Source organism: Artemia sp. Qi Xiang Cuo, chromosome 4 (assembly GCF_049724085.1).
Source record: "Artemia sp. Qi Xiang Cuo chromosome 4, ASM4972408v1, whole genome shotgun sequence".
Classification (NCBI taxonomy): Eukaryota; Metazoa; Arthropoda; class Branchiopoda; order Anostraca; family Artemiidae; genus Artemia; species Artemia sp. Qi Xiang Cuo.
This window is the reverse complement of record NC_142797.1, coordinates 26,323,401-26,346,480: the sequence shown is the minus strand read 5'-3', so window position 1 is coordinate 26,346,480 and position 23,080 is coordinate 26,323,401. Positions and strand designations below refer to the sequence as shown.

Here is a 23,080-nt window from a genome sequence, read left to right as displayed (position 1 = left end):
TTTCCCCTTGTTACATAGTACTTCAGTGGTGACTCCCATATTGAAGGTATATTTTTCCCCAAGATCTTCTCTTGTTGAGAAACTAATTAGGTTTTCCCAAAGTTGTTCACAAAAATATGTTAGGTAATTGGGGTTTTTCCCAAGGTCTCTGTTGACAAAAACATTTTTGGGTTTTCCCCAGTGACCTTGAACTCAGGGCTCAGGGACTTCGGACTCCCTAGCAAACGTGGATAGCGCCACTTATTTTCCAACCTAGACCTCTACTCACACCCAATTTAAAAGTCAGCACTGCCACATAAGACACTGAAGCAATGTATAATTGGACGATACCGTATAGGACGTGAAGGCGAGACAGTCTACTTTACAATACCAAGTTACTTCTTAAGTCCTAGCTCCATAGCTTCACGCCGTTGAGACTGTGGGTCTGGGTTGGCAGAAGTCCAAGAAACAGGGGGCATTGGCATTACTCTTTGACATGGTGGCTCCTCAAATCTGGCACCAGCATATCGTTTTACATGGTTTTTTGCATGTGCAGTATTGGCTCTGGCACTTTTGTTACCACTGACAGGCTCTTCTTTTGAGCAAGGCTTTGTACCGCGCCTCCACCAACTGTCTGAAGAAGAGTCTTGGAAGAGTCTTGTCTGAAGAAGAGTCGTTCTTGCTGGTCCATTTCTTCTGTTTTTTTTTGAATTTTGAGTGCTAACTCTCTCATCATCCTGATCAACTCTAGAAGAAGGCTTTTTCCTTGAGCACTGCTTTGTACCATGCTCTGCAGATATGCTTCTGTCATCAGTGCCATCACGGTTTCGGTTATAGTGGTTAAAATACTTTTGTTTTAATCCTTTTGTTCCATTAGGCCCTCTTGGTTGCCTAATTGCAATTATTCTCGGACCAGTGTATGGCCCTTCATTTCCCGCACCTCTTCTGCACGGTGGCATATATACTTTATAATTTGCGATTTCGTCTGGGCTATTATTGTTGACGATTGATTTTCCTATTAAACTGTTTTTTTTTGTGACGGGGTCTATTATTACATTGTTTTTTGCACCTGAAGTTTTGGCTTTGGCACCTTCATCACCTCTGGAATTAGGATCTTCTTCTGAGCAAGGCTTTGTACCACGCCTCCGCCAACTATCTGAAGCTGCTTCTTGTATGGAATTAACCATAACCTTTTTAGAACCAGTCACCGTCTTCTCGGATTGAAACAAATTTCTTGTTGCTATACGTTCTTCTTGTTGCATGTTTACTTTGCAGTAACTTTATATTGATTAACTAATAAGAAAAACTGCTTGAAACGTTCATTTATATGTAAAGGTAGACGTCATTTATGACGTCATTTAACATCATTTTCCACTTTATCTGTCAATTTAGAAAATCCATTTGTGATGACGTCATGCAAAATAAATTGCTTTTCTTGGGGAGATAGCTATCGAGTCTGAACCTCTTCCCCTCGAAATATTTTTCGACCATTAAACTGGTGTTAAAAATGCAGAAAAAAAAATCTCCTACAAAACTAAAATTATTTCTCCAGCTACAAAATTGGTGTGAAAAATGCACGTAAAAAAACTGACAAAAAACTTATTTGAGACCATTGAACAAAGTCCATGGGAGGTAAGGGTTTGTTCAACATCCATCTTCTTTTAATGACTAATATTTTGTTTGTATACCTAAGGTTAAACTTTTAGGTAACTTTTCACTAGTTTACTAAAGTCAACATCAGTTCTTAGTAAAGTGCTGAAACTGAAAAATGTATTGGAATAACGCTCTCTTAATAAAACAAGGCTTTAGAGGAATATTTCCCAAGTGTCTTCTAGTATAAGAGGGTTTCCTGAACAAATCCGCCATATACTATGACGGAAATGTATACTAGAACCTTTCTCCCCATCAGAACCTATAAATCGCCCTTTTTGGATTCATTGCCATAAAAAATAGTGGATAATTAAAAAAAGTAAAACTAATTTTCTCAATCATAATTTTCTAATGTGTTAACTGCAAAAACAAAAGTTGAAACTAGATTTGCTTTTAGACTTGAAAAATGGAACAAGAACGTAGGAAACTATAAGAAAAATTCTGCATGAAATAAAATACAATTTATTCTTCTAATAAGTAGTAAGGCTCGCAAAGCTAAGAAGAATCAACAACTTGTTTCAAGTAAGAGACTGCTAAGGTTTGGTGTTTCTTTGCCATCTCTCAGCCTATTTTTGGTCATATCATGGTTGCTGTAACAACAGTAACCAAGGCTTTATCCGGGAGGGGGGGGGGGTACTAGGTTTATGGAACAAAGAAGAAAAAATAATAGATGAAAATAAAATAGGTGAGAAAAAACGAGAGTAGTGTCAACCAGTGGAACAATATGAAGCAAATATAAGTAGACATTTTGACAGAGACCTCCGCCAAGTCGTCTTCAGTGCTCAGAAAAATAAAAAAACGGAAAAAAGTAAACTTCACAAGAGAAGAATACAGTGTATTCTGCAATCTTCTAGATGAAGATTATATTTAAAAAACTATTTTTTTCAGCCGAAAGTAAGGAGCAACGTCTAAAACTTAAAGAGCAGAAATTATTCCGTATATGAGGGGGGCTGCCCCTCCATCAACCCTTGCTCTATACGCTAAGATCTTTAAATTCTTTTAGAATACTTCTCATTCAAATTCAACGGCCCTTGTGTTTGAGCAGTCTTTTTTAAAGATTTTGACAAAGACACAGTTTAACGTAACGTGCGGGGACTCGTATACAGAATATGTTCTGTTCGTTTCAAAGTTTTAGATGTTGCTTTTTACTTCTTACTGTTGCTTAAAAAAACTTTTTTTTAATGTAACTTATGTTAAGCTTGAAAGAAGAGTGAGTATTGACAAAAACAAATTTACAGGAATTCTGAAAAAGAGCCGGAAAGCCTATAAAACAATGGTGAATCGAAGTATAAACCGTACTATTGAAATCAATCTGGGGGATAACCCTTGACCGGAGGTCTTCGGTCCTCTTGGTCACAAAGCACGATTTTAAGTTTTGTTGCTGAAATAGCTTGTTACCATTCACAAACACGTCTCTTAAATTCTGATGATAAAAGCTGTATCCAATAGACACAGTCAGGATATTTTGTAGAGAGGGCAGATATTCACATGGCAAAGTATTGGTGATGGTTTTTGATTTCCTCATAAATATCTACGAAAGTAACGCTAGGACATGAATTAGACTTTAAGGTTCCTTGGGCAGGTGGCGAATGCCCTCCAACCAAAAGCAAAGTTAGATGAGATGGGATAATAGGGTTGCTTTTGATGCATTCATCCTGCTATTAGCAAAAAGGGGTGCTAACATAAAAAGTGATAACTGGAAAAGAACTATCATAAAGAAAACTAGTTCAGCTTTGAACCAAAATTGATTTTGACAATGTCGTCTTCAATTGACAAAAGAGCCAGTGAATCCGTCCATCTTCCATCTTCCAATGAATCCAATCCATCTTCTCCCAGCGCGGCTTCGTGAGTATCACCTTACTAGGATTTTTTTCAGAAGTTTCAACGGGGACAGGAATGTTAGATTACGACTTCAAACATTTGTGTATCACAAAAGTGAAAACTATCTCTCTAGAGCTACCCAATGAACTCAACATTAAATGTATTTTACCTAAACAGTAGCCGCAACCTTAAAACTGTCTATTTCAGATAAAAACCTATCGTTTTCTGAAAGGTTTGTGTCGTTCCAAAATCCTTGTCGGGTCTACAGTCTTTCTGTGTGTCTCTGCTTGAGGCAGATCGTGAAGACGTTTCCCAAAGAAAGGGCCAACGTCTCATTAACTTAGTAGTTACCTCAAAGCGTCATCTTAGACCAGAGCATTGTATCCAGAACGTCAATCAGCTGGCGTGTGAAAGTATCATCTACCATGTACTTATATTTTTTTTTCTCTGCATCATAAGCAAACTGGCCTGTTTTATTTTACGTGTTCATATCTTTAACTATAGTTTCCTATGTTCTCTGATCTGTTATCTCGATGTTTTCTGTTTATAATATCGTACATCCTTGTTGGGTCTGCAGTCTCTCTTTATGGCTCTGCTCGAGGCAGATCGTGTAGAAATCATCAAAAGAAATAGCCGACGTTTCATCACCTTATTAGTTACCTCGAAGCTTCGGCTTAGAGCAGAGCATTGAATCCAGAACGTCTCTCAGCTGGCGTATGTAAATATCATCTACCATGTTCTTATATTATTTGTTCTATTCATCACAAGCTAACTGACCTGTTTCATTTTACATATTCGTATTTCGGAGAGACTGTTCTTTATTTGTATATTTCTTCTGACCTTCACCTTGTTTAAGAAACTTGAAAAAGTCCTCGCTCATGTCTTCGTTCTCGTCAAGTTTTCACCGAGCCTATGAAGTAATTTACAAGCTTAGATTAATTCTTAGTTTTTTCGAGAACAATGTTTATCCTGTCAACGAGAGCCAGATTCTTTTCCAGGCGGAAAAAAATCGATTTAGTCATGCTGAGTTCCTGGTATTTCCATCTGCTTCTGGAAGTAAATCCTCGCTACCTGCTTGGTCTAGATTTGGTGTAGCCTGTAGCAGCTGTCAGCAAAGTGGGCCTCCCCCCTCCCACCACGAAATAGTATTTAGCAAGCCAGTCCTCATTACCACCATAACTTTGTTCCCGTATAGCTTGGTTTTAATTATTTGAGTTTGTTCTCGCTGCCCCTGAATGTTATCCGACTGGTGAAGTAACTGATCGTTTTCGTCGCCTATTTTGGGTTTTGATAATAAAATGGCTGGGAAGCGGTGACTCAAGATACCTAGGGATAATATATGCATATATGAATATCAAAGTTGTTCTATGACTCCGATGAACATGATTTCATTATTGTACTGGCAAATTTCTATCTTCACTTGGAAAATAGCATTTGTATGTTCACCTTTGTGTATAAGGAAAAGGTGAAACAAAAACACGCCAACAGTCCAAATACGCAGAAACTATCTGTGCCAAAGAAAAAAGAACTGGTTTTTAGAATTTAAAATTGCTGGTTAAAAAAGTGTGGGTTTGTTGCCAAAACATATTCTGCATCAGATTATGTCAATGTTAAGAAGCTAGGGAAAATTAAATGTACAGCCCAGGTTTTGCCTCGGTTTTGAGAGACTGAATTTCTAGGGGGAGGGGGAATTAAACAAAAATTAATTATTATTTAGAACTTTGTGTTGGAAGGCGCAATATCTCCACTCCTTTGGTTAATCTGACATTTTAAACATTTTTGTTCGACTGTTGCTGTATCTTTTTCGGTATGCTGGTATATTGTTTTGTTTTTCGAATGTCGCAAGTTGCTGGTACCAAATTTTTTTTCAGGCTTGCCACCATCTTTGTTAAGCGTAAGCATGATGTCATTAATTTCTCCTTTTCGTAACCACCAAGGACATCAAAATAAAAACATTTTTACCCCCGTGCACCCTTTTGAAATCCATTCATGCCTTAAAATCGTGATTTTCAAGATTTTTCTTTTACTTATTTAAAAATTCTGCATGTTTTTAGAGTAGTACGACAAATTCGTCAGTGGTGCCATCTTGAATATTGAAAATGTATGTGCAAAAACTAATTAGTTAAGTTTGGTTACGAATTTCATTCACAAAGATTCCAACAATAACAATCGATTGATTTCCAAGGCAACTAAACCTTCAGAAAAAGGCTAGAACTTCTTAAGCTATTTGGTGCCATACCTGTATGTTGTTAGCCTTTTTTTGTTGATTCCTCTCCCACAAATCCTTTTACTAAATTTGGTTCCCACTGCTTCTAGAAAACTACTGAAATTAACAACTCACTGCCGCACCAAGCTGCCTGAGGCTAACGCAGCTGCGCATGCTCTTCCAGCATCACGATCTATTCAAAGCTTTCCTCTTTACACCCTCTCAAGAAATTCCAGTTTACTTAAAACCTTTTCCTACGACCTCTTCCAACTCCGTTCCGGGACGTCCTGCTTTTCTTTTGGCCCTTGATGGATGGCCGTCAAGGCCGTATACAGGGGAGTTAGGGGGTTTGCCTCCCCCCCCCCCTGAAATGTTTGTCTGACTTGCAAAAACGTAGCAAAAATGGATATAAACAAATTTTTTGTGCGTTTTTTTTTGTGTACACCATCCCAAAAATAAATCCTTGTGTAAAACACCTCCGAAAAAAAAAACCTGGATACGGTAAAGGACGATATTTGGCAATTCTTCATCCACAAATCACCTCTTATCCATCTCGATCTTTCTCTCATTACAGCTATAGAAAATGGGATAGAACCATATTTCTCGAAAAGCTAACTGTTTGAAATAGGGTATTTCAAACGGGTACCTAAAGCAGTCAGTAGCATCTAGCAAATCTGCATTGGAAAATCTGCAGGAAAACGTCTAGCAAATCTGCATTGGAAAATCTGCATTGGAAAATCTGCAGGAAAACATCTAGCAAATCTGCATTGGAGTTTTTTTTTTTTTATTGAAAATTAAATTCCCGACTTTCTCTAATTTTTTAAGATACTGTTGTGTAAGTTTCCACTTAAGCTGTTCAATCAATCAGATTGCATTTCCACTGTCCTTGGTACTTTGAGAAACAACGTTGTTTTCTGAGCCTTTTCTTAAGGAATGCAGGTTTGATTTTAGATCCTTATGTTATTCAGTCTCCGATATTCCATTTTAGTCCAATGAACAGCTCTTGTTTCAAGAAATAATGGTAAACTGTTTAAAAAATACTATTGAAACAAAAAGAGAATGATTTGAGACCATAGTACACTTCGACCATCTATTCAGTTCGAGGTTTGTTTTCTGTAGGCTATAATAAAGTTTTCTAGTTAAGATGATGGAAAATAATACAGTGCAGCTCTGTTGTGAGCCCTGACATTGTCGAAACTGTGTCTAAGGTGCTTTTTAAATTTTTTGTTTCTTGTTGCTGTACCATGCAATCACTGGTATTATTATACACACATTGGGGTAAGAGGTCTAGTTAAACGAGAGACTCATGACAATGTTTATTGATAGTTTTTCGTTTAACAATTAGAGAAGTAGGGCCTAATAAACTGCTTTTTTTTGGGGGGGGGGGGGGGGGGGTAAAGGTCTCGCACATCAAATGTGACCGTGAAAGTTACTGTTTATTTGTAATGACAGTAACCGAAATTTAATTTACCTACCTGTTGAGTTAGTTGTTATTTAGTTTCTTGTCTTTTTTTGGATAATTTTCTCCTTTGGATAGCCATTTAAAGCTTGGACAAGATCTTTTACGGGAAAGCCTTAAACTGATTCTTTTTGTGAGTTCAATAGTTTTTAGCGTGATCATAATCTTCAGTATTCGATAAGCTCCAGTATTATGTCGTATATATTCCCCTCCACTGGATATTTAAATTTTACTTTAGCTTACAGTAACCGCTTATCCGCTTCAGCAATAATTAAAATGAAATGTAAAAATATAATAACGGATAAAACTTTAAACAAGACAGTGATTAAAGGCACTAATATTCAGACTGTCTTGAAGGTAAAAAAAAAATAGCAAGACTAAATTACCCGTTGTTATATTTTTATTTTGCTTGAATCATAAATAATTTGGCCACGTGTGACCACATAAGTCAAGAATATGGCCACACAAAGAATCAAGTGTAGCCAAGAAATAATTTACTGCTTTAATAAAAAGACAAAATAAATAAGAACTGTGTAAATGATTAGTCATGCGATTTATTTCAGCTCCTCGAACCACATGCTTTGAACTTCGAACTCGAACCAAACCATTGTCACGCCTAGTGATAGAAAACCTACTAAGGAAAACAGCGTTATGAACGACATATTTTTTCTTGATTTGAACGACATACTTGTACCACAGAAATAGAAAACTGAAATTGCAAGAATCTGCTTTATAAAGCCACCATTAATACTAATCTTTTCCCACCTAATGTCTACTAATTAAAATCTACTAGTACCATTTCTTTGTATCTTATGTCAGATTTATCGTAGGGATGGTAAAATAGCTGTCCCAATAGCTTCCATCTTTTTTATTTAAAAAATCATTCCTTAAATCTCGAATTATTCAGTCGTAAATTTGCGCTTGAAAGTTGAACAGTTGCTAAACTGAACAGATAACGAGCGCAATTTCAATTTCATCCACAACTATACCTATTATGTAGCCCGCACATATAGTTTGATGTGAGCTTTGTTTTCTTAGATACTTGTGTCCACTTTGTGTATATATTTAACGTATATTTTTTTTATTTAAATTACTATTTGATTTTTATTATGACTTTTGGCGGCTAAACAAAAGAAGAAGATGTGGGTTTTTGAATAATTGTTATGCATGAATATGGTCTGAGAAAGAGGAATTCTTTTGATTTTTAGTCTTTATAATATGGAAGAAGGTTGAAAACATAGCGCCTGTAAACAAGAAGAATGCTGAACAGAAGAACTTTACTTAGTAGCTATGGAAATATATATATATATATATATATATATATATATATATATATATATATATATATATATATATATATATATATATATATATATATATATATATATATATATATATATATATATATATATATAAAAAAAAATATATATATATATATATATATATATATATATATATATATAATATATATATATATATATATATATATATATATATATATATATATATATATATATATATATATATATATATATATATATATTAGGAAAAGCCATAAGATTATATAAGAGCAGATGGTAGCTGCCATTAAGAGGGATAGGAAAAGATAAAATATTCTGCTTTTTTCTTTTCTTTCTCGGGATTTTCCGTTTCTTTCAAAAATACCATGTGATGCCTCTGTTTTTTAGTGATATCTTTTCCTCTCCAGTTTAGTAATTTTTCGACGACTTTTCTAGTAATTTTCTTTAACCTAGTTGCAACCCTGTTTAGGATTTTTATAGGCTGAATGTTACTCATTTATAACCATGCAATTTGCCTGTTGCTCTAGTTTTACATTTCTTAGTGTTCTATCGTACTTAATTTTGTTTTACTTTATAGTCTGGGGCCGCCCCAATGGCGAAACGTCGAAGGATGGCAAGCTCTAATAGCACATCTGACAACCAAAGTCCGAGGGAATGGGAACGGGAATCAACTAGAGAAGACCGATATTTTAGACCGAGACATGAGATGTTTTCTGTTTCCTCAAATTGCCAAAGAAGGTATCTAACTCGTTACAGTTCTGTTAAAAAAACATGGACAAAGAAATCCGGAATGTTCATTAGCATAGTTGTACTGGTCTGAACCTTAGGGAATATAAGCGTTCTTTTTTTTTGAGGGGGGGGGGATTCGAACTACAATTGTTTTTTTCGTAAGGAAGAGTTCGTAAGGAAGGATTTCAAGGAAATTGAAACTTAATTGGAGGGGTGAAGAGTGAAACTTTGAATAGCTTGTGGTGGAAGAGGAGAATGTACAGATTTGGTAGCTTCAGGTGGCGTGTTTCGGAGGGGGGATTGTTTCGTTTATTCGGAGGAGGGAGGGGAGGGGTTATTTTACAAAAAAATAAAAAACGCATCGAAAATTTGTTTATATGCATTATTGTTACGTTTTATGAGCCGGACAAAAGTTTCGGGGGTTTAAAACACTATACCCCCCTCAATACGGACTTGGTAGTAGTAGTATAATTAAATGAGTAAATGCCACACAATCTATACATTTCTCCTGCTTAACTATTGGTGAAGAAAACCAGCGATATGTCGTGGTTGTTGCGTTCAAACATTGTAAGAAAAACATAAGCTTTTAGGAAAAGGTTAGCACTAATCTCTGGGTTGATCTACATTCCAATGTTTAAACCCCTCCCCCCCCCCATGAAATTCGGTAACTTTTATAAGCACATCAACCTTTCGGTATTGCAAGTCTGAAATATAAGAAAAATATCATTTTAGGCCCAAATTTTACTACTGGGATTCTCCAAACTGATCTTGAGCAACTTCAGATCTATTCAGATAAAATAACAATGATTAGCTCAAAAGAGAGAAAAAATAAAAAATTTTGCTCATAAATGTTAAATGAGTCTTTGAGATGCTAAGACCATGATACAATGTGCATAACAAAGGGGGTGAGCATATAAATTACACCTTTGTTTATAATAAAATATAAAACAAATATCATGCTCAAACATACTAGCAAATACCAGAAGTCGAGCTGGATAAAATATTCTTAACCTGAAATTTTCTATTCTGAGGAACTCGCGCGCCATCTATATTAATTTAATTAAACTTCTTTTATGCTGTTCATGATGTGGTTACAAATAAAGTCGTTATTCACGAGGTACAAAGCGAAGTGAGTTTAGCTTTCTATTATTTATATTCATAATTCGCAACTAGCAGAAAGTTGCCAGACTTTTATTCGCGAAAAGACAAGATTTGCTAAACAAAAGACAAAAGTGCCAGTGGAAACTGTTTCTGGCTAGTGATTTTTGGCGTTAGATTCAAATTATCACGTTCATAACTACAATAAAACATCCAGTTTTGACATTTTTCTTCATTTTATCGTCAATCACTTCAAGAATGAATAGTATTTTGAAAAGTTTGCATGATAAGGACTGGGACCAATTATCAACGCTGGTTTATATATAAATATTGTTCATGATAATGGAAGCGATGTAAATGTTTAAATAATTTGTCTTTTCGCTTGTTATTCGCGACTAGCTGGTGAAATTTCCTTTAGCCGGTCTTTCAAGGTCAGGTATACTTGTAAAACGGTCTGTTGAACTGTAAAAACGTTCATAGAAAACCATGTAGTCTTCACATTATGATAGTGGAATGTAAAATCAGTTTTTGGTGAAATGTTTGAAATCATGCCCCCCACCAGATTTTTTGCCCCCTCCCCCTTCCCCTTAATTTTGAAAACAACCTTGTGGGAAGTATTCTCATTGAAAAATATATTTTTTGTTATTATCGTTGAAAATATATTTTTTAGTATTTTCATTTAAAAATTTGTTAATAAAAAAAATTAAAAAAAAGCTTTATTTTTCTCTTTGTCAAAGTATTCTTGTTCACATTCTTTTCGTGGTCACAATATAATACTTTAAAAGCATTATTTATTATATTTTGCTGAAAATCAAGGATTAGAGTTTTCAACCCATTATATCCAAAAATACCGAGATTTCTGTATTTTCAAAACGGTTCATGGTAATGAACGGTTTTACTATGAACGGAACAATCGAAACTCTAAAAAACAGAATTTTGATAACAATATACATATTAAAAGTTCTGCATTTTATAGTGATTCCAAATTTGTAAAATTCTTTTAGTTTAAAGCTGTTCAAAAGCTATTAGGATATTTGATTTTCTCGCTATCGTCGTAAATGCAACGCTAATCGCCTTCAAAAACGGGAGCAGTCTTGAATGCTCCCGTTTTGAAGCAGACTTGAAGCAGACTTGTCTTGAAGCAGACTTGAATCCAAGAGTGAATGTTTTAACCCTCTCTCAATAAACATACAAAAGTTTGTATTTTTTCTGAGAAGGGTGGACATGAGTGTCTATTTATTTTATTTTTTTACACATGCACGAAAATAAGAGACAAAGAACAGTGTAGTGTTCATTGTATACTGTTGGAATGATTGAAATGGTAAAGTTCCACCATTTTTGTTGTTACTTTCTCTTCGTGGGAGAAATGGTTTATAAATGCAGATACACCAAGGAAACTTGGCCTGACAAACTTTTTTCCACTTGAGCAATTTGAAGAAGAAAAAGAACGTTCCAAAGTGATGTTTTTCCTGGCAAAGCAACTATTTTTACTGGCTGGGAGACCAATTTTCAATCTGTTTGAACTTGCCGTTAAGTAAAAAAAAAAAGAATAAGAAATCATGAACTTGGCGACTACGCGAAATCAAAAGACATTAATTCCAATTTCTACTGTACTTCCCTCGGGCTCGTTTAAAGTTATAATTCTATTAAATTTTTTTAGAGTGAAAAATAATTAGAGACACTTGAAACAGGCAAGTTATTTTCAATAAGAATTTTGTAATAATTATAATGATATTCCTAATATTTTGGCTTCGCATCCGGAAGCCTATATCAATGAAAAAAAAAATAGCCTAAGAAAAAAATAAAGAAAAAGCTAAAAAAAAAACAAAAACGAAAGGTTAGCTCACATTTAAACAAAATCAAATCGGCAAAGCGCCAACAATAAAGCGGCAAAGTAAGATGTCTACTTTACCTATACTATTGCACGTCCGATTTATTTTTCTGATATGGGATTCTAGCAAAATGAACCAAGTCTTTTTATTCAAAAATCTTGCGTGTACCCTAAGTTGAAATTTAGTAGAGATAAAGGAACAACCTAATAGCAGTTCCTTAAGTAATTAACAGTCTCTCCAATAATAATTAGCTCCACATATTTTATCAATGGCTAACTTTCTTTTAAATTTCATACTTTCTAGTTAAGTTGCCAAAAGCTGCTCTTTCATTGGCACTACCGTTTTCTAATCCCTTGTTAATTCGTCAAAGATCCAAGTATTATTCTGTTGTGTTTTTTTTTTAGTTTATAGTCCTTTGAGCAGGGACGTATCCAGGTGGGGGGTGGGGGCATCCAGCTTGACCACCCTCCTCTCCCCAACATTTTTCTCTGGTTTAAAAAGTAAAAAATATATTTGTTGCGTTTTGTAAAGCTTTTTGGGTACCCCCACCCCTCCCCTCGGAAACAAATTTTTGATACGGCGTTGCCTGTGAGGTATCCTTTTTGTATCCCAGTGACTTCATATTTCCTTCTGGATTTTTTTTTTTTTTTTTTTTTTTGCATCCCTGCAGTTTTAATGTTTAAAAGTAAGATGGAAATTATATCATTTGATAGCTGAGATTCAGCTGTATCTATATGCCGAATTTGTATTTCCAAATTTGCTCCGCTTTTTTTTTAGATTTAAATTGCGTTGAAAATACTTCGGAAATCGAAAGTAGAATTTGCTTCTGTAGGGTTTCCGCAAAATCGCATGTTTCACAGAGAATATAAGCCTTAAGTGTGACAAGTTAATTGTAGGTAAGTATATTATTTTTCATATATAGAATAAACCACGTTTAATTTTACAGTCCTGGAAGATCTCAAACACGAAATAGGAGGGAAACAGACCCAAGGGAGAATCACCCTGCTGGCAGCACCTTAGATTGTCAGAGTACATCCAATCAAGGTCGAATGCAATCTGGAGCTAGTTCAAGTCGCTACTCCTCTCTAAGACAGCCTGCTGGTCCCTTAATACAGGTCAGCTTTTTCTTTTTTTGGCTGTAAGACACAATCTGCTTCCTTAATTAAACTGCTTCAAATAAGCTGGCTGCGTTAGCTTGAAAGGTGTTGTCATAAGCACGGTTGCCACCTGTAGCACGAAAGTGCTATTTTAGCTCTATTTCATTATGTGTAACACTGTAAGACCTGATGGATTTAGGAGAAAAGCTGTAAATCTGAGAATTCCGTGAGTGGGTTTTAGGGTTGTTATTTGTCATCATTTTCTTCTACAAGGTAGGCTTTCGAGCTCCAAGGTAAGGCTGAAACCAAGACAAACAAGTAGTATAAGCTCCAACTTTTAACTAATAAATTTATAACTTGTTTTTTAAAAATGAAAACTTCTTTGCGAAGATTATACGTAATAAGATATGAAAGTGAAGTTTTCAATCTAAAGAAAACACACAAAAAAAAGAAGAAAAAAACCCACTAATGATCTAGTTGCGATATTCAGAACTACTTAGTCAATATTATCATTTAAATATATTTCGCTAAATACAAGAACTTTGCTGTGAGAAATATGCAAATTCAAGGTTTAAAAATTAGTGTAGTAATAAAAGTCTGATAACGGAATTTAGTTCCCTGAAGAAATTGTTTGCTCTGTTGAGCATACCAAACTCGATGCTTTTGGAGCATATCTGCCAATAGCGATAATTTAACCGGTAACAAAAATTAATTGCTAATATTATATTGGTTACCATTTTTATGGAAATAAAGGTCAGTAAACACTTTTATACCAGTAATTTTCCTTTACTTATTTCAATTTGCTTTGCTATTGCAGCAAGTTAGCTATTTCAGCTATTCAGTACTATAGACATAGACATATTTTATTAAACTTACTCTTTTTAGCGCTAAAAGCACTAATACCGAGGGTTTTTACAAAAACGGGAAAGTTAAATAACAGACACGACAACAAAAAATTAATAAAATCGTATTACTTTTTTTAGAATTTGTTGACCATGTCTGTAAAAAAGGGGACAAGGAAATGCTGGTAGCGAGTCGTACGGCACGTCACTGGGTTGAGCTTGTATTGTCTCCGGGTACAGGACGTAACGGGGGCTAGCGGGGGCAGAAGCGTCCTGTGTTTGCTGCTACGGAGCAGGATGGCCGAACTGGCAAATAAGTCTCTGACGGGGTTTAAAAAGCGACTCCAGGCCAAGAACCTTAAGCGCATTGTCATAAGTAGTGAAGCAAGGCTAGGTCGCTAATGGTTCTTTTTTTGGAGGGGTAAGATATTTCACCTTATTATCTTGTTACGTATAATCTTTTGTTTCTAAACATATTAAGAACTGACTTAACCCTTTTGTGACAAGTGCAGCCCCATTTTTTTAGGGAGTGTTTTTTTTTTGGTCCCGAAGACCGGAAATAATATAATAATAATAGAAAATAGTTCCTTCTGCGCTATTTGTGGCATAGGACATCAATAGATTTTTTGTGGGTATTATATTTATTTAACCGACGGGTCCCCTTCCTCGTCGGCTCTGCTGCAGCTGAGATCAAAACCACAGCCCCGCAAATGGTAGAAATAATGCAAGATAAATATATATTTAGCTTCAGAGTTCATGTTGGATTGTTAAAAAAAATTCCGTCTCTCGATTCAGACCAGATTAAGGTCCTAGAAGATTATTAACCTTGCATTGCTTAATGCTTCTAGAAAGAAGAAAACTTCAATTGATGAAAGTGAGTTTAAGATTTTACTTTGTCCTTGCTTTGGCCTTTGTTGCTTGACTGTACTGTAGCATAAATCTTTATCACTGGAATATCTAAAAGAAAACATTTTTTTTGTCTTGTATTTCTAATTTTTTCTACTTCGAAAGTGGAATAGGAGACCTTCTTATGGATTTATTCATAAGAAAACCTTCTTATGGATTTTTATTACAGTATAATGTTTTAGTACATAATTGTGTACTTGCTCCAATAAAATTTGTGGCATTCATGATTTCCCTAGCAAAAAAAATATTTTCTTATCTTTCATTTCTAATTATTTTTTACTTTCAATTTTAGTAAGGAAAGACGATTTTTGGGATTTTATTTTGATATAATGTGAATTTGAATTTTTGAAATAATTTGAATTTTCTGCCAATATAATCTGTAGCATTCAGGATTTGCTTCCCTTCTCTGGTTAGGCTAGTGTTGAAAGGTGAAGATACTGAAAAGGGAGTGGGATCGTTAGATCAAGCATGCTGAGTTTAAGTGGTATTTTTTTAATCTCACTGAAAAAGAAGAGACATAACGCCTTTTGCGCTACAGCAGGTGAGGTGACGTGTATTTTTTCTAAGCTTTTTTATTTTTGCTATTTTCTTCCTTTTATTTGAAAAGGTGAAGGAGACCCGGTGGAGCTTAACTCATGTCACTTGGCTCATTATCTGAAGGACCGAACCTCCCAATCTGACATTAATTTCATTAATATATCAAAACTATTATTCGAAAGAATGATATATATATATATATTTTTTTATTTATGATTGTCCCGTTGCTATGAATAGAGTAGAGTGAACAATATACATAGAATTCAAGGCCGTAAACAGGGGGAGGGTTAGGGGGTCTGACTCCCCCCCCGAAATGTTTGTCCGACTTAAAAAAAAAAATGAACATAAACAAATTTTGATGCGTTTTTCAACGTTTTTTACCCCCCCTCCCTCGGAATTTTTTCGTAACTCCCCATCAAAAAAAACAACAACATAGGTATGGCCCTGATAGGTTTTTTTTTACCACGTTGTGAATTTCAAGAAGTATTTCTACGTTATTCCTAACTACTCAATAGAAAGTCACTCACATAGTTCGAAGTGCAGTAAATTACCCAGCTCAGATAAATCACAGACACAAATATCAAACAGTTCGTGGTAAGTAACGAACTGTAAGTAAGGAGCGACCCGGGTCAATAGTAACCAAAACTCTATAAAACGGAATTTTGATACCATTAGATACATCAGAAAAATCAGATTTTAATGCTGGTTTCAAATATATAAGTTTCATCAAGGTTGGTTATACCCGTCAAAAGTTAAGCGCCTGAGAAAATTTGCCTTATTTTCGAAAAAAGGGGGAAAAACCCTTAAAAGCCATATAACTCTAATGAAAATCAAACCATCAGATTCAGCGTATCAGAGAACTGTATCTTAGTGGTTTAAAGCTCCTACCTGCAAAAATGTGGAATTTTGAATTTTTTTTTGCCAGAAAAAAGATCACGGATGCGTGTTTTTTTTTTTTCAGGGGTGATCATATAGATCAAGCACTTGTAAAACATGTTAAGAGAGCTAATTCGAGCATGTATCGGCTGATCCAGCGCCCTTTCTAAGCTACCAAAAAAATTGGAGGAAAGTTTGCCCCCCACTCATAGTAATTTTTTTCCCGAAGCACCCCCACACGGATTGTTAAATAGCCATATCGTACAACAGGATCAAGACCATTTAAAAAGTCTTTGATGGTGGCATAATCCCCCAAAGTTACCAGAGGAAGGGATGCAAGTTATGAACTTTATCCACTGTTTACATATAGGCTAGTATTGGTTATTAGGAAGTATACATGTGTTTTCAGGAGGAATTTTTTTCTAGTGGGGGGGGGGGTTGCTGGGGTCGGAGTAGGGGTTACGGGGGAGGATCTTTCCATGGAGGATATTTCCCTGGGGAAAGGAACATTTCCATAAAGGGGGTGCCAGATTTCCCAGCATTATTTAAAAAACGATCAGAAATTAAATAAAAAAACAAGTTTTTTTTAACTGAAAATAAGGAGCAACATTAAAACTTAAAACAAACAGAAATTTTTACATATATGAGAGGGTTCGCCCCCTAGTAAGTACTTTACTGTTTACGCTAAAGTTTTTTAGTGCTTTCAAAACAGTTATCTATTCTAATTAACCGCCCTTTGTGATTCAGGAGCTAGTGATTAGAACAAAATTCGAACTTTATCGTAAAGAGCGAGATATTGACTAGGGAGCAAACTCCCTAATATACGTAATAAAAACATACGAATATAGAAATTTGTTACGTAAGTTAATTCGTAAGTCACGTCAGAACAAACTTTCGAGAAAGCCATTTAGCAAAAAAGTAAAATTAATATGCAAATTTCGTTTTAAATATTCATGTACGGTGAGACAAAATCAAAGCTGTATCAATTCAAAAACATTCGGAAATTGACTAAAAAAAAAGTTTTTTTAACTGAAAGTAAGGAGTGACAATAAAACTTAAAACTAACTGAAATTATTCCGTATATAAAAGTGGTTGTCCCCTCCTCAACACCTCGATCTTCACGCTAAAGTTTGACTCTTTCTCACAATTTTATTTTTTAAACGATAAAAAACTTTGGCGTAAAGAGCGAGGCGTTGAGGAGGGGACAGCCCCTTTCATAAACGGAATAATTTCTGTTCGTTTTAAGTTTTAATGTCGCTCCTTACTTTCAGTTAAAAAAACTTGTTTTTTTTTAGTTAATTTCACCTAAATACAGGAATAGAGATGTAGGAGACAAAGATAAAAAAAAAATCACTAGAAATGCATAGCTGAAACAACTAAAATTTTATGAAGTAGAAAGTATTGAAATAAAATATTGGTAGAGGAAGTACAATAAAAAAAATGACCACAAGATAAATGGATATAAATATCCTTCAGGAATCTTTCTGGGAAAATTTATGTATTTAACCTTCGCCATCCCCTCCCTCTCCACCACTTGAATTTGATATGAATGTTTGTTCCTTCTTCCTCCGTATCCCCGCTTACAACAATACTGGGACCTATGATGGGTAACCTAAAAAAAATTCCAGCAGTGGGTGTGTAAAAGTGGAACACTCGAATTGAAACACAATTAGAGATAGTCTACTTTTCTCTCAGTATATATATATATATATATATATATATATATATATATATATATATATATATATATATATATATATATATATATATATATATATATATATATATATATATATATATATATATACATATATACATATATATATATATATATATATATATATATATATATATATATATATATATATATATATATATATATATATATATATATATATATATATATATATATATATATATATATATATATATATATATATATATATATATATATATATATATATATATATATATATATATATATATATATATATATATATATATATATATATATATATATATATATATATATATATATATATATATATATATATATATATATATATATATATATATATATATATATATATATATATATATATATATATATATATATATATATGTGTGTGTGTGTGTGTGTGTGTATATATATATCTATATATATATATATGTGTGTATATATATATATATATATATATATATATATATATATATATATATATATATATATATATATATATATATATATATATATATATATATATATATATATATATATATATATATATATATATATATATATATATATATATATATATATATATATATATATATATATATATATATATATATATATATATATATATATATATATACATATATCTTTTCCTGGCATTATCTGAAAAGAGCATGTGAAAAAATCACTGATTTTGCAGTTTTATTTCGTGTCTACGCCGCGTTTCCTTTTCTTTGTTTCAGACATTGGCCGCTATGCCTTGTAGCGCTAGCTATTTTTTTATTGATCATGCTTATGCAGGAGTGGCGATGATTAGGACTTTATTAAGCCTTTTGAAGATTCACTTTTACTTGTTAGCAGAGATATGTGCATGTTTTATTAGGGAGGAGGGAGGAGACACCAGACAATTATTGTACTTTCCTTATTTTTAGCAAAGCTCGAAATGTAGAAATGATCCTGCATGCTTTGTTCAGATGCAGCGAAAAAAAAATGTCCTGAATTGCACAAAGGGAATTATGTTGAGTTTTCCCCATGTACGGGAAGTGATTCTTGACAAGTATCTAAGGATCGATTTCGGGGTATTAGAATGGGTATTTGAAAAAATATTGTGAATTGTATTGAATATATGACAAATAATTTGCTAAAAATACGGGGAAAGGGCCCAGACCTCCAGATGAGGATCTGCCTGTTTGCACGAGAAAGGAGTAATGCCTAGTTCGAAAAAACTTCACAGTTCTTGATTATTCATAATTTTGCTTGATTAAAAAACGAAAATATTGATGAATAGAAAAATATCAGAATATTGAGGCTGTTTAGTCTCAGTTATAGACCAAGAGAAGAAAAATCGTTTCCTGAGCCCCATGGTCACTGGATCTATTTTTTCTTGGAGGTCCTGCGCCTCTCTAAATGTATTAGTTATAATGTTCAATTAAGCTTGGACTCACACAACTGCATTTTTTTCTGATGCAAAACGAATCACACACAGCTCACGCAGCAAATTTGCAGAACTGCCTATGTCAAATTGGTCCATTCTTTGTGTTAAAAAGTAAATGGGAAAACTTGTGATATTGGATTTGGTTAAAGTCCCATTTAACAAATCGTTTTCAGTAACTCTATTGGAAAATTACAACGCAATCATTGAACGATCATGACGCATGAACATGCTGTAAGATACTAATAAAATTAGATGGGAAACTAACAAAACCATTTTGTGTGAAAACACAGCTATTATATGTCATATGGTAGCCGCCCAAAAGGTCCGACAACTCACTTTTCTTCATGCTAAAAAACGTTGTTCTATGTTCACAATGGTCTGGGCCAGCTTAGTGTTGGAACTCGACTATCGTTACCTTGCAAAATCATCTAATAAACAAATAAAAGTGATTTTCTATACATTGATTTTTCCAAGATTTCCTTCTTAACAAGACCAGTAACATGCCTAAATAATGTCTCAGTCCAAACTGGTGCGTTATGGACTAACATTAACAGAACACCTAGATTTGATGGCTTTTTAAATATAGCTGAGAATCTACTTTAGAACATTTCATGTCACTTGTTTTGGAAAACCTTTTTTTCTTTTGCTTTGGATTTTATTGGCCAAAATTCAATAGAACGAAAATTAGATTTGCGAAGTATCAAGTGTACTTGCAAGTCTTGCCGCTTGGTGCATAGTTCTTTAAACTTGACAATTGAAAAAAAACGTCGACTACTGCAAGCTATTTTTAAACTTTTATTAAGTTTAATCACTTTTGTCGTCACTTTTGTAGTTTTTCAAGCTAATGGATTTTCCTTGTTGTTAAAGCAAAGGGACTGTAAGTTTCCTTGATAGGGGTTTCGGAAAAGGTGGTTTTGATACTATGCTTTGTTTTTTGATGTGACACTGTTTTTAAAAACTATTGGCTCTTTTATTTTTTTACTAGGGGACAATAGTAAAAGAACCTTCTCCATCCTCTCCCTCTCTAAAGTACGTAATGTTTGGCCAAGGGAGGTTTCCATGGGCACGTTCCCATTCATACCCGCCCTTTTTTGATTTATTATTTTGTAGACATTATTTGTAGACGATTATTTTGTAGACAAGTTTAAAGTGAACAAATCTTGATAGTATTAGGAATACAGACTCGCTTTAGAATTTGTGTCATAACTTAAAATTCTCCGTCGCATAGAGAGAAATAACCGGATTTCAAGAGCCCATATTATGGTTGTTTCCGCTCTCCATCATCCATCATTTGCGAAGTATCAAGTGTACTTGCAAGTCTTACTGTTAGTAAACTATTTTGGTGCTGTTCTATTAGCTGGAAAACTCGCAAGAAGTGAAGTTTAGTTAATGCTAATGAAATAAAACAAAATAGGATAAAAATATAACTATTTAGAAGCAAATTTTGGCTATATATTGTCCCTTCAATACCCAAAACACTAAAGTTTAAATATTGTAAACGCAGTGACAACCACTGTTTGCAATGCTCGGCATAGGAATTCTCCGTTGAAAGAACCTGTTTGACTAGTTTCTTTTATCATATTCGCTATACAATATCTCGCGAGTTTCCCAGCTAATAGAACAGTACCACTCTTTTTATACCAATATATGGTACTATTTTGCACACTGTAACAATAGCTTGCCTGTTGTTCTAGTACGCTGGCGCTCTATTGACGCAGACCTTTAAATCTAGCACATTTTTCTAGATTTTATCCTAAAATTAGTCGGCCGACTCCCACTGTAAGACGAAATTGTTTAACCAGAAATAAGAAATAACACGAGGAATGACAAAAAAAAAAAATATTTTAGCCCTCCGATTTTTTTTTCAAATAGACAGCAGTTAAAACAGTTCTATACTGACATGTACTTAAAAACACTATCCATACTGAAAATGATAAGGAAACATCTTAATTGTCTATCACAGTTTTTACACCATATGATTGGTACATTGAAAATCGGAAACAGTAATGTATCCTCTTTATCAATGTTCTCAAATTGACCTATGGGCGATGCCTATCGTTACACCTAATTATAGTTATTTGTCAATGAAAAACGGATCAGTACATCTGAACACAAATATGATTCCCTAAGGACTAGACTGTGTATATACATTATCAAAATACAACACTGAAATCGAAATTCTTATGGGTGGTTGTAATCCCACATACAAGGAGTCTTAACCGGGTTGAAAAGGCCTACATTTTATTAATTAATAAATGTGTATATGAATACAAATATCAAAAGTTAGACAAATTAATAATGATGCATTAATCAATAACTGGCGAAATAATTGTACTCCAAAGATAGAGTAGATAATTTAGGTCAAACTATCATTTATTATAGGGGGTGGTTCGGCCGATTTTCTTTATTTTGGCCTATTTGCGAGACTGTGACAGTAAAAAACGTTGAGAAAAGATAGCCTATAGTATAAGTAGACAGAACACGAATTCTTCAATCATGTTTGGTCTAATAATATACGAACTGCCAATCAAGGAGTATAACTGGAGTTGTTTACTCCCTTCTGAAGTCCAGCAAGAGTACCATTTTCTTTCTGTTGTCAAAACCTTTGAAGAAAAAATGCGGTACTTATGTACTATTTGTAACATACGCGCTATATTGTATAAGGAAGCTGCTTAAGAAACTAGTCAAACGGGTTTCTTTCAACGGACAATTCCTACACTGGGGATTGCAAACAGTGGTTTGTCATTGCGTTTACAACATTAAAAATTTTGTTTTTCGGGGTTTAGGGGGGGGGGGCAAAAGGTACCTAGGTTAGGTTAAGTTACGTATTTAATATATGCTATGCTTTATCATATTTTTATCCTATTTTGTTTTATCTAATTAGCATTAACCAAACTTCACTTTTCGCGTGTGTTATGGATAGTACATAAGTACCAAACTCTTCTTCGTGTCTTCCTCAAACTTCTTCATCATCATCAGTGGCTACAAAACTTTTATTCATAGAATTTGACAAATGAAATTATAGAGAGAAAACGGGTATAACATTTAAACAAAGCAGTGGACAAAAAAAAAATACAAACCGATTTATCCGTTTGAGGTCATCATGGAACACGCTTTTTTGATTTAACTGTATCCATGTACTTCTGAAACTACTGTCGATTATTTTCTTGGAACAAAACACCGTTGAATATTGCTGGTCTTAGCTAGCTTTTATGTATCATATTCGTAGAAAAAAACTTCAAAGCTCGGTTAAACAGAAATCTTTTTTTCAAGACTGAGAATTTTTTAAGTTTCTACAATTGCTCTACCCCTAACCACTTCAAAATTTGCTAAAACAGTATACTATTCTGTCCTTTTTGTCATACGGAACGTAAATTATTTTATTCTTCAATGCTAACGTCTCCCTTTAGGTTGTCCGAATATTCAACCGCTTGAACGAACTCCAAGTATATGGTATGATTAAGACCATATGGTATAATTTCTTTTCGTCCTTCGTTTCATTACCGTTTTTATCTTTAATTGCTGCGTTTAACATAAAAAAAAAATGTGAGTAAAAATAAAATCAGGTTCTAGATAA

The 23,080-nt window shown here is 33.9% G+C and overlaps 1 protein-coding gene across 3 annotated transcripts in view; it reads left to right on the top strand.

Moving 5' to 3' along the window:
* The window catches only part of mura (ring finger protein murashka), a 176,278-nt gene that overhangs the window by 103,953 nt on the left and 49,245 nt on the right, over window positions 1-23,080 (top strand). For all 3 annotated transcript variants that reach the window (XM_089088200.1, XM_089088199.1, XM_089088198.1), the window contains exons 4-5: window positions 8,994-9,154; window positions 13,022-13,190. In XM_089088200.1, coding sequence (XP_088944326.1) covers window positions 8,994-9,154; window positions 13,022-13,190 — 330 coding nt within the window. The remainder of the gene's footprint in view (window positions 1-8,993; window positions 9,155-13,021; window positions 13,191-23,080) is intronic.